At 44.0% G+C, this 12,768-nt stretch overlaps 1 protein-coding gene across 3 annotated transcripts; it reads left to right on the top strand.

Moving 5' to 3' along the window:
- Positions 1–169: 169 nt before the first annotated feature.
- GLYATL3 (glycine-N-acyltransferase like 3) lies at positions 170–8,879 on the top strand. 3 transcript variants are annotated; one of them, XM_080999329.1, is made up of 6 exons: positions 170–535; positions 1,274–1,383; positions 3,438–3,545; positions 4,602–4,728; positions 5,491–5,617; positions 8,133–8,879. In XM_080999329.1, the coding sequence occupies exons 2-6, from the start codon at positions 1,306–1,308 to the stop codon at positions 8,557–8,559; spliced, it is 867 nt and encodes a 288-aa protein (XP_080855455.1). In that variant the 5' UTR covers positions 170–535; positions 1,274–1,305; the 3' UTR covers positions 8,560–8,879. The 3 variants fall into 3 exon arrangements, with proteins under 3 accessions (XP_080855455.1, XP_080855457.1, XP_080855456.1); XM_080999331.1 differs by lacking the exon at positions 3,438–3,545; XM_080999330.1 differs by lacking the exon at positions 170–535 and having other exon boundaries at positions 1,254–1,383.
- The last annotated feature ends 3,889 nt before the right edge of the window (positions 8,880–12,768 follow it).

Here is a 12,768-nt window from a genome sequence, read left to right as displayed (position 1 = left end):
GTTTCTGTTCAGCAGATTCAGTCCGGCCCAAAGGATTGTGGGAAGAAGCTAGAGCAGCATTAGGAAAAGCCTAACCGAACAAACGGGGTTTTGAACATGGAGGAAATTGAGAGCTTTCAAAGGCACAGAGGTCTTCTGCTTCCCACAATATTTGCACAGTTTAGACCATTTCCCACAAGACTGTGTAGAACTATGACTAGTTCTTTGAAGTCTGGTTACACCGTTGTAATTGCTCAATAATTCCTTAATAATCATTGTAATTTGTTTTAAAGTATGTGGAAATGGGATATCTTACAAGAAACAGGGCTGCAATATCAAATGTCTTGTGGGCAGTGAGGCAAGTTTGCAGGGCTTTTGAGTTTTTTGACCTTTACTATTGTCTTTTAAAGCTTGTGTTGTAAGTCCCTCCTTCCGAAGGTGTGGCTATTTCCTCTTCATCTTCCACCTGCTCCCAGAAAATCTATGTAACCGAAAGTGCCTCTTAGCGTTCCAGCTGTTTCCTATATCTGAACAGCCAGTTGAAAATCAGCCCCAGGTATGCGACCTAGATATATGAGGGTTGTGTGGGATATTTGTATATTTGTATATTTTGTTCAGGGAGTGGCACGTGTCTGTGTCCGCAGCCCATTTTGACGCAAAATGCAGACATGGTGTCTTGAAACTTCCACCCAATTTAAAATGCCGTTTTGATCTATACGCTATCCGTAACGGGCTATGCATTTCTATAAGATGGTGTTTCTTTCTTACCCCATTGTAGAAGAATTTTGAGTTCTGCATTCCAACAAAATAATCTCTGCCTTGTGAATTTAGAGAGGGCGGCTGCCCATGTACAGCTCCCCACCCTCTCAGGTTTAGGGTGAAGACAGGCTCTCTGTATACTGCCCTTTATTGGGTTTAAAACTATGAGAGTGGACAAGAGTGCTGTCAAAGTTTTTATTAATTTTATTTATAAAATGTTTACCCCTTCAGACTTGTCACTCTCGTAGCTGCTTACAGCAAACTGGAAAAGGTAGAGCAGTAAAAACATCAAATTTGTGGCACTTACTGTGAAATTTTCTTTTCCAAGAAGATTGTAATGGGTTTTAGTCCAGAATAAAGTCCAGCTGATTATAGGGTGCTGGGGGGTGGGGTGGGCGATGGCACTGTATAAAATGTAATCTATAAATACAGAAGGGTATGATCTCTAGGATTATGTTTTGGGCTTCCATTTTTCCAGCGCACTGAAGTAACATTTGCTGCTGGTCACGGTTTTTCTTCTGCTTGTGCCCTCTAGTAGGCCACCTATGTTTGCATGAAGGTTGCAAGATGCTGGTGTTAAACTGTTCTACAAAGCTGCAAATACTGGAACACAAATTACTCAGTAATTTTCCTGAATCACTCAAGGTAATGCAAATCTACGTAGACTTTATTTATGGGCTTGAAAGTCTGAACTATCAGGGTGTATCTTTTAGAGAGATGGTGGAGTACAGATTTTTGCTATTAGACCTGAATTTGAACTTGTGTTCCATGCAGAAATTCAGTGGGGGGCTGTTTTTTGTCTTTTTGAAAAGATGGATGGTCTGTATACTTTTATTATATAAAAATGCATTTTATATTTATATTAGCACCCCCAGAACAACATTTAAACTTGCATAAAACAATTACAAAATGATCACTACAGTATTATGATAATGAACATTAGAATTTTATCAGGGGGTTGACAGTTATAATAATAATAATCTGATGCAAAATGGCAGGCTGGTTTTGTTCCTGCCTTCAAACATTGGCATCAGTGATTAATGGAGACCTGTTGAAAATTCATAAAGATGAAATGTTATATCTACCCTATAAATTCAGTTCGTCATAAATGTGCAACACATGCATAGACATAGATGCTCAGAGAGGGTAGCAGTGATTATGCTCTGCAGGTATGTGCCAGTTCTGAATGAAAAGTGCAAGGCTCCATTATGCTGGTGTCTCTCAGGTACCCACGTTCAACTGAGGTCTCAATTGCAGCCAGCAAATCAAGTGAGGTGATGCTTAACTCTGTAAGCTGAAGCATTCAAGAAAGCCGAATGTTTACTCCCTGAGAAAAACAAAACAAAAACTCGCCATCGTTTCTGATACAGAATTGTGCCTGATTCATTTCAGGTAAAACATACACAACTTTTCTGGAAAACATCAGAATTTGCAGTCTTTTGAAACATCTTTAAAGGCTCTTTTCAGTTTGTTGTTTTTGGAAACTTGCTTTGCTCTCCCTTGTGTTTTCCCTCCGTTTGAGCTCATTACTGCAGCCAAGCCTTTGGCTTGCAGAGTGTCATGGGAGTAGGGGAAGAACAACGGCCTCCATCCTCTCTGTCCTCTTTTCTCCGTAAATGTCAGTAAGATCTTGCTTCCATCTACAATGGTTCTCTGAAAACACATTTGCAGAAGAGAGAGGGAAATAACTCAACCTTTTAAAGCAGCCTAATTCTTAGTTCCTTAGGCAGTGATGAATATAGGTAAAGGTAAAGGGACTGCTGACTATTAGGTCCAGTCGCGGACGACTCTGGGGTTGCAGTGCTCATCTCGCTTTATTGGCCGAGGGAGCCCGCGTACGGCTTCCGGGTCATGTGGCCAGCATGACTAAGGCGCTTCTGGCAAACCAGAGCAGCGCACGGAAACACTGTTTACCTTCCCTCCGGAGCGGTACCTATTTATCTACTTGCACTTTGATGTGCTTTCAAACTGCTAGGTTGGCAGGAGCAGGGATGGAGCAACGGGAGCTCACCCCATCACGGGGATTCGAACTGCCGACCTTCTGATCGGCAAGTCCTAGGCTCTGTGGTTTAACCCACAGCGCCACCTGCATCCCTATTATGCATATATCCAGTGCTTTTTACTTCTTAAAAAAAAATGTTTAGGGGTCCTCTCATTTTCCTATTCATATTGAAATGCTGCCCCTCACTGAGGCCATACTTAGATTCACAAAATGTTTAGGGGTCTGCGTCCCCCCTGAAATAAAGCGCTGCATATATCCAACCTGAGCATAGGATGGGGGCACTCACAGCATTAACACCCCAACAGATCTTGCTTCCCTATTAGGTTTCCAGATGGGCACCAAAGTCCAGCGTAGAGGCCGACGCGTCTCTGTCTCCTCCAGCTTCCAGCTCTTATACACAACAGCTCTGTTGTTCTGCTGCCTAGGATCACCTGGCATCCAGCCAGGTGGGGGAAAATGCCTACCCCCCCTTTGTGGAGAGCACGGTCCCTTGGCTCATGTTTTCGGATGCTTATGAGCACTTAACTGGCCAGCGAAAGCCAAATGACTTAATTTGGCCGATCTTCCAGGTTCCCTCATGCAATCTAGCCTCACTGATACAGGATCACAGGTTTTGGAAGGGACCTAGGGTTTCATCCAGACTGACCCTCATAACAATATTTTTTCCAACCTCTAAACAGCTCATCTCCTTTTGAAGGTTTATGGAGCAGTGCTAAATATAAACAGAGGAAACCCCTTCAGGAAGGAAGTGGTGGTGGATTCATGGCCAGAATTTAAAGCTGTTATTACCCGCCGGCAGAGAACGGTATAGTAAAGGGTATAATCTAGTGTGCTCTCTCTCCATCTCCCTCCCCTCCCCCATACACACAACATTTAGGTACTGGGTGTTCAGCATTGCTTAAAAGAGCCAAGGATTTGTGAGTTATCCTCTTGTCTTGCAGCATGAGTGAAATACACTCGGAGTCGAGTGTGGATTTCATGCTCTTTGTTTAGCTCATAGTAGTGAGGAATCGAAGTTCCCCCAAAATGTCTGCTTTATATACATTATTTACACAATGGGCCCCACGTGATTGGCTAATTCCGGGATTCTCCTGTAGGCCAATCAGGTTGCGGACTCACTTCCACCTGGAGTTGGATTGGGTGGCTCCTGTGGACCAATCACACTGCTGCATTCTGGATCCTGTTGTTCTAGGACCAATCAGACTGCAGCATTCTGAAGCCTATTGTTCTAGGACTAATCAGACTGCTGCAATTTGGATCCTATTCAACTCAGTACATAACAATGAGCATGAGGGGAGAAGAAGCTTTCACTTCCGCTTTTTATTATGCCTGAAGCTGAACAAACCAGTTAGTTTTAAGCATGGTTTAGGGAGTCAGGCTAGCTTCAAACCATGTTTTATTATACTGGCTTGTTTGCCCTAAATCACAGCTGAGACTGATTACAGTTTAGGTTCATAGATAATGATGAACTATACTTAATTGACAATAGAAGTTTCAACATGAGTCCTTAAAGCAAACAAGCTTTTTCATTTAGTTTTCTTGATTTATATACAAATTTTCCTGATTTATATACAAATGACTGCTGAAACTTGCTGTTAATATTTGACATGCTCCCTTACTCCTGAAATTTGAAATGGGAAGCCTAATAAGAATCGCTACAAAACTCATTTATTGAGAAGAAATAAAGGCTTTTGGCCATTGTTTCTTCATTCTAAGTTCTCTTCACTTGACCAGCCGTTTGACCAGGCCTCCTGATTTGAGCCCTGTGGCACATCACAGTTTTGATCATAGCAACAAAACTATTATGTATATGTGTGTATAATGGGATGAACTAGGGGTTTTTGTGTCTTTAAAATCATAGGCTGAAAGTGATGACCTAGACCATTTTACCAATGGCTATGCTGTATTCTACAAGGACCAGCAAGCATATCAAGCGTTGCTGGAGAACCCAGAAACCGTGAACTGGGAGCAAGTCTTCCAAATACAAGGTAAAGCTTATTTCTTGCTGGGTATTGGAAATAAGGATGGGCCAATGCTGTGACTGACTTCTGAAGAAAGATTTCCAAGCAATATTGTCAGAGTGTGGAAAGAATTAGTGGCACAGACTTGAGAATTTCAGCAATGTGTCCTTTGTCACAAACTAGATTTTTGCCAGGGTATATTGTACCTGCAATATCCTAAGAATATCTAGATCAAACGCTGTGCTCTAAAGATTATCAAATGAATGGTGCAAATATAGCAGAAATTAAATGGTGTATGTTCTCTTGCAGGCTTTCACATAAACACTTGCTTATTTATGTGGCCAGCAGCAAAGTGATTCTCTCTTTCTCATACACACAGACATGGTTGGTTTTGCACTTGGGAATTTAATGTGATGATTGCAGCTAATGAAAATGTGTATACAAGTTGTTTTATTTAAACCATTGTGCTAGATTCTTTCAGCTGTTTGTTTAAACGCCCCAGGGTACCTTCTCACAAAACGAAATGAATTTAACTTTTAATCTGAATCATTCAGTGAGGGATGTAAATTTGGTTGTCAGTACAGGTGCCCCAAAATATCTATATAAAGCATCAAAATGAATTTTGGGTTCTGTCTTATGAGTGTGAAAAAGGAGCATTTCTAAAGAAATGACAAAAAGTATTTTGTGGGACACAATACAGCACCTTTAGCTAGTTTGGCTAAACTGAATTAGTCCATTTCCTTATATCTTGCATTTTAAAGGCTTATTCTCTCATTTATTTGCACGCAGGACTGCAGGATGGATTATACGACGCTTCCCAAGCTGTAGCTAGTTCCAAGCTTGTGGATGTAAAGCAGTCTTGTTTCCAAATGGTTATCCATCCAGATCCTGATACACTTCCTGAGGTTAAACTCCCGTATGTTCAGTCATATCATTACTATTTTCCACAGCAATGCCGCTCTTGAAATATGTGCCAAAATTAGACACTGATTTATGAAGGTGGGTGAAGACGCCCCAGTGCCCTCAAGGATTCCCCCACTCCACCCAGTCTGCTGATTCCTGTCCTTTTCTGTATTAATGTTTTGCAACATCGGGGGGCAGATTTCAGGCTTGTAGAATCTCATTTGTTGATGTTTTTTACTAGATCCACTGGCCAATGACAGGTGCAAAATACGATTGGAAGGAAAGTTGGGTGGGTGACACACAGCATAGTGTTAAACAAGAAGGTTTAAAATACACTCGCCACATTTTCTAAATTAGGATGCTGTGACAGATGAAGAAAAGAATCCCCTTTTTGTATTTTTTAACCATTTCCAGGAGCAACTCCATGGACAAAATTGCTACCCTGCAGGTGTGAAAGCAAAGAATGCATTGTTTCTGTTGGATGCATTCCTTGAAACTCACCTTTGGTATTAAGAATGGACTTGTATTAGCAGGATCCAAAGGGACGTGGGTGGCACTGTGGGTTAAACCACAGAGCCTAGGGCTTGCAAATCAGAAGGTTCGAATCCCCATGACGGGGTGAGCTCCCGTTGCTCTGTCCCAGCTCCTGCAAACCTAGCAGTTCAAAAGCACATCAGAGTGTAAGTAGATAAATAGGTACCGCTCCGGCGGGAAGGTAAACGGCGTTTCCGTGTGCTGCTCTGGTTCGCCAGAAGCGGCTTAGTCATGCTGGCCACATGCTGGCCACGAGGGAGCTGTACGCCGGCTCCCTCGGCCAATAAAGCGAAATGAGCACCGCAACCCCAGAGTCGGTCACAACTGGACCTAATGTTCAGGGGTCCCTTTACCTTTACCTATAAGTATTATCCCAAAAGGCCGAGGTGGGGAGCGACAGCACGGAATATCTGATAGGCTTTACTGCCTACAGGCTCCACTTTTCCCTTCTGTTTGTCTTCATTCCTTCCATTGCCACCCATCTCACGTAGGGCTTATCCACACTTGCCTTTTGGCCCACTCTTTCCAGGCACTGGTCTGTGCTTAAAAGCTCTGCGTCCAATCCCTTTTTTGCCCCAGAGCTTTCTCCTCAAAAGCCAGCTCTTTAGCACTCAATCAAGCAAATGTCAGTTCAGGTTTCCCACAGATTGAGCTTTAAAGGGCAGATTTTCGCTGGGAGAACTCCAGAGCAATAGATAAATGCTTTTCAATATCTTTATGCGCCCCCTTGCCCAGGTTGTCCGGAGTTTTGGGCTGGGTTGTCATCAATATGCTGATGACACCCAGCTTTATCTGTTGATGGACGGCCACCCTGACTCGGTCCCACACACTGACCAGATGCTTGGAAGCTGTGGCTTCAATCCTTTGAAGACAGAGGTCCTCTGGCTGGATCAGGACACCATGGGGTTGGGGTGCCAACTCCCATCTCTTGTGGGGGCTCAGTTAGTGCCAGCGCCTTCTGTCAAGAGTTTGGGTGTCACCTTCGACACCTCCCTTTCTATGGAGGCGCAAGTTGCAGTCACAGCAAAGGTGGCATTTTCCCATCTCTGCCGTATTTAGCAGTTGGTCCCTTCCCTCTCTCGCCCTGATCTGGCCACAGTGATCCATGCGACGGTCACCTCCAGGCTTGATTATTGTAACTCGCTCTACGCAGGGCTGCCCTTGAAGCTGACCCAGAAACTCCAGCGGGTGCAGAATGCTGCGGCGAGGCTCCTTACGGGGTCCTTGCTGTGGGATCACATTACCAGCTGCACTGGCTCCCGGTGGAGTACAGGGTCAGGTTTAAGGTCCTGGTTTTGACCTTTAAAGCCCTATGCAGCCTAGGACCCTCGTACCTACGGGACCACCTCTCCTGGTATGCCCCGAGGAGGACCTTAAGGTCCATAAATTACAGCACTTTGGAGGTCCCGAGCCTCAAGGAGGTTAGATTGGTCTCAACTAGGGCCAGGGCCTTTTCAGCATGGGCCCCGACTTGGTAGAACACTCTGTCACAAGAGACCAGGGCCCTGCTGGATTTGACATCTTTCCGCAGGATGGAGCTGTTCCGCCTGGCCTTCGGCTTGGACTCACTCTGACTCCTTATATGGGATTTGGTCTATAAATGTTTCCTCCCTTTATGGTCTTGATTTATGGGCTACTATTAAAATGAGGCTGCATTTTAAGCTGTATTTTAAACCATATTTTAAGCCGTATTTTAATTAACTTTTTTTCTTTTTCTTTTTTTTCCTATTATGTTTTATTGTAATTTATATTCAGTGTTAGCCGCCCTGAGCCTGGCCCTGGCTGGTGAGGGCGGGGTATAAATAAAAAATGTATTATTATTATTATTATTATTATTATTATTATTATTATATGACGGGCACTCGGAAACAGAGCTTTAAAGTGCTCACTGTGCCTGGAAAGAGCAGAGGATAAGCCCCTTAGTATGTATTCCCTGTTTCTGTGTGTACCTTATGGATTTTACAGCACATTTTAAGTGGATAAATCTTTTTTAGGCTAGTACCTCCACCCAAGCTTGCTTCCCTTGATGTCTCCCATGCCAGCCTGCTGAACAGCACATGGTCCCGAGGAGGAAGCGAACAATGCCGAAAATACCTTGCCAACCTCATTTCCTGTTTCCCTAGTACCTGTGTCCTGGATGAAGGGGGCTGCCCCATTGCCTGGGGTTTGACGGACCAATTTGCTACTATGATCCATGGTTATACTTTGCCGGAACACCGCAGGAAAGGGTACAACCGCCTCATAGCGACAGTCCTTGCTAAGAAGTTACATAGCCAGGGCTTCCCAGCTCAGGGAAATGTCCTGGAGGATAACGTCCCATCAGTAACTCTACTGAAAAGCATGAATGCCCAGTTCTTGCCATGCCAGTTTGTCAGACTTATCCACACGCCTTTCGGTTTTGTAAACACATCTCGGCTGTAGCTTAGCTTAGAGATTCAGTGACCTTTGTGGCATTTCTTTACAATGGATGAAAGATACACTGCAGCAGTTTGGGGGGTGAAATTTGGTGAGATGCAGAAAGTCAGAAAACTTCATAGAATCTTAGAGTTAGTCCAGCCCCCTAGAATGCGGGAATCTCAGCTAAAGCAGTATGCATAGTACCATATTTTCCGGCGTATAAGACGGCTTGGCGTATAAGACGACCCCCCAACTTTTCCAGTTAAAATATAGAGTTTGGGATATACTCGCCGTATAAGACTACCCCTCTTCCAACGCACACCAAATAAAAATTTAAAAAACCAGTCTCCAGTCTGGCTCAGAAATCTGCTCCACTTCCCAGTGGCCAGGGGCTTCTGGGGCCAATTTTCAAGCATATTTCTGCTTCATCTAGAGAGCTTGGTGTCCTCTGATTTAATTTGCTGTCATTTTATCCTTTGGTGGGGAGTTGCTGTAGGAGCTGCTGCTGTAGCCGGCGTATAAGACGACCCATGATTTTTTAGAAGATTTTCCTGGGTTAAAAAGTAGTCTTATACGCCAGAAAATACAGTACTTTCTTGTGCATGAAAATCTATCTGGAAAACCAGTCCTCCCCGAAGTCTATGATAAAGCTCTGATGGACCTCAGTAAGATTTTATTTTAACCTAATCCAAATGTATCTACCACCAGGTGTTTATTATATGAATTCAAAAGTAGCCTCCTGGGCAGTGGGGTGGCGGTGGGGGGCAGCCAAGCACTCTTGCCCCTGGCCTCGGAGGGCTAAGCTGGCCAGAGGGCCCCTGCCAGGGGTCCGACAAGCTGCACAGAGCTTTTTCTGTGCATGTTGTGAATATGAATCTGGGTGAATATCACCAATCCATAATGCAAGCTTATCCGAGTCCAATCAAACAAATGCATTTTCTAATCCAAATCGGTTTGGGCACCCTACATTAAGAGCTACCAAAATAGATAGATATTGTGATCCCAGAAGTCTCTGCTTTAGTGCTTAGTGCAGGGGTCAGCAAACTTTTTCAGCAGGTTGCCAGTCCACTGTCCCTCAGACCTTGTGGGGGGCCAGACTATATTTTGGAAAAAAAAATATGAACAAATTCCTATGCCCCACAAATAACCCAGAGATGCATTTTAAATAAAAGCAAACATTCTACTCATGTAAAAACACACTGGTTCCTGGACTGTCCGCAGGCCGGATTTAGAAGACAATTGGGCTGGATCCGGCCCCGGGGCTTTAGTTTGCCCACCCATGGCTTAGTGCATCATTTCATACTGTTTAAATGAACCTTAAGTGTTTGCTGCTTCAATGGTTTGTTCTTAATTATTGCCTTATCCTCTCATAGAAATATTAAGAATGAATAATAGATTGCAGTCGCACTTTCATTAAACTAGCTATTCTCTCACCTACCATACACTTTGCCTCTATACTTTCAGTTTAGAGTTCTTCTAATCCGGTGATGGGCAAACTTGGCCCTCCAGCTGTTTTTGGACTACAACTCCCATCATCCCTAGCTAACAGGACCAGTGGTCAGGGATGATGGGAATTGTAGTCCCAAAACAGCTGGAGGGCCAAGTTTGGCCATCACTGTTCTAATTGGTATCTGCCAACATGGTCATATTTTTTTTACCTTACATGGAGGAGTAAAGAAAGATCTTTTAAGGGACTTGAGAAATATACTTTCCTTAAGCCTAGTACAGTGGTACCTCAGGTTACATACGCTTCAGGTTACATACGCTTCAGGTTACAGACTCCGCTAACCCAGAAATAGTACCTTGGATTAAGAACTTTGCTTCAGGATGAGAACAGAAATTGTGCTCTGGCGGCGCGGTGACAGCAGGAGGTCCCATTAGCTAAAATGGTGCTTCAGGTTAAGAACAGTTTCAGGTTAAGTACGGACCTCCGGAATGAATTAAGTACTTAACCCGAGGTACCGCTGTACTGTTAAAATCTCTTGCTAACATGATCCATAATTCCCTGGGAATTGTAGCTATTTGAAGGAAGGCCTCCTAGCAACTCTCAGCACCCTTGACAAACCACAGCTCCCAGAATTCCTTGGGGGAAGCCATGACAGTATAAAGTGGCATCATAGTGCTTCAAATGTATGGTGTTCATTTTGGCCAAGTAGAAGAAGAAGAAGAGTTTGGATTTGATATCCCGCCTTTCACTCCCCTTCAGGAGTCTCAAAGCGGCTAACAGTCTCCTTTCCCTTCCTCCCCCACAACAAACACTCTGTGAGGTGAGTGGGGCTGAGAGACTTCAGAGAAGTGTGACTGGCCCAAGGTCACCCAGCAGCTGCAGGTGGAGGAGCGGAGACGCGAACCCGGTTCCCCAGATTACGAGTCTATCGCTACTCTTAACCACTACACCACACTGGCCTTTAAGATATGCTTGTTCTTATTGCAGCTACCACTATTGTTCTCCCCCCTGTATCTTCTCATACGATATCTTCTTGTTAACATAAATACTGCTGGATATTTGAAAGTAAATTAGTTTTTATAGACTTTCCTCTCAAGTATCTCAACTCATTATTGTATGTCTGTATGTTGCTTGTCAGAACCTACAGGAAAATACATGTTATGTTGTTTGTCTGCACATTCTGATTAACATATGCAACCAATAGTTTTCCTTGCCACAGGGGTCTGAAAACTGCAGCAGGGTGACCACTCACAGCTGGAATGAACGTTGTCTTGTCCAGTTTGTTCCCCTTCGTGGCTCAGGCCTCGCTCCCTGGGCAAATGGGCCACTGCAAGTGGGTCTGTAATGGCATGTGGGACATTTTTAAGTTCGTGGGCCAATTCCACTGAGAGCCAAATTTTGGGGAACATCCTTGGGGGTGCAGTTCTGCAGGTTTGCATTACACTAGGGACAGAAAGAAATTCTATTATGCTTGCATTTAAAGGGGAACCTAGCTAATTCATACTTTCTGAAACAATATGCAATGTGCTTGCTTGACTGCTTTGATAGGTATACATGGTATTGTTAATTTGGCCTCAGTTACAAGATCAGCCCACCCATGAGGTAAGGTGAGGCGACTGCTTCAGGTGGCAGAGTCCACAAGGGCAGCAGACCCCGCTGTCAACCTCTCCCTGCTTGTTTTTGATGTAGTTCTTCCTTTACCCCTTCTTTCCTGGCAGGGCAGAATGCTTTATTTTGGAGCTGGCCCTCTTCTGCTGCCAACCTAGCAGTTCAAAAGTACATCAAAGTGCAAGTAGATAAATAGGTACCGCTCCGGCAGGAAGGTAAACGGCGTTTCCATGCGCTGCTCTGGTTCGCCAGAAGTGGCTTAGTCATGCTGGCCACATGAACCGGAAGCTGGACGCCGGCTCCCTCGGCCAATAAAGCAAGTTGAGTGCCGCAACCCCAGAGTCGGCCACAACTGGACCTAACGGTCAGGGGTCCCTTTACCTTTACCCTTTACCTGTTCTGCTAGGCCTGTGGAACTACTAACTTCAGCAAATAGTTGAGACACCTTGAGAGACGAAAATGGAGGAGAAGGTCAACTCTGAAAGTGTTGAAGTCAGCCCATGGCACCGTGGATGATGATAAAGTGAAAGTCAACACCACTCTCTCAGCATAAAGAGCATAAACTGGGTGGTGTTTCTCTTTCAAAAGGATGCTAAAGAACACAAAGATTTCACTATCATTCCATTTCCTGCCTTTCTCAGAAAGGTTTACAGTATCATAAAAACAGAACAATATAATAAATCAAGACAAAATATAATCAAAGAATAAACCTACAACAATAAAAACATACAGCAAAAATGAAAAACACCACAATTCCAAAAATAGTTTCTAAAATGGCCACTAAATGTCAGTTTTCAATGGCATCATATAGGCAGGCAAAGGGATCCAGCAAATTCCCTCTTGGAAAAGCAGAACATGATTTATTTGCCATGATAGAAATGGTCTTCTCCCTTATCTCCACCAACTTATGTTCTCCTTTGTGGGTAGGAACCAAGATGGACAACAAAAAGGCTCAATTTGCCCGCTGCTTTTTGGGGTGTGGTGGAGGAGGGACAACAAGGACCCCAGAAAATGAGAGACATTTTCAAGCAAGCTTTTACGGGAGAGGGCAGTTCCTGAAATACTCAAGCCCCAGACCATTTAGGTCTTTAGAGACCAATGCCAACACATTTATTAGAGACAGGAAACAACCTGGAAGCCAGTGAAATGGATATAAAACTGACATAACACAGCTCATT

The sequence above is a fragment of the Podarcis pityusensis genome (assembly GCF_964106645.2).
Source record: "Podarcis pityusensis genome assembly, chromosome: 3".
In the NCBI taxonomy this organism is placed as follows: domain Eukaryota; kingdom Metazoa; phylum Chordata; class Lepidosauria; order Squamata; family Lacertidae; genus Podarcis; species Podarcis pityusensis.
The sequence above is the reverse complement of the archived record's forward strand: the minus strand, read 5'-3'. Positions and strand labels throughout refer to the sequence as shown.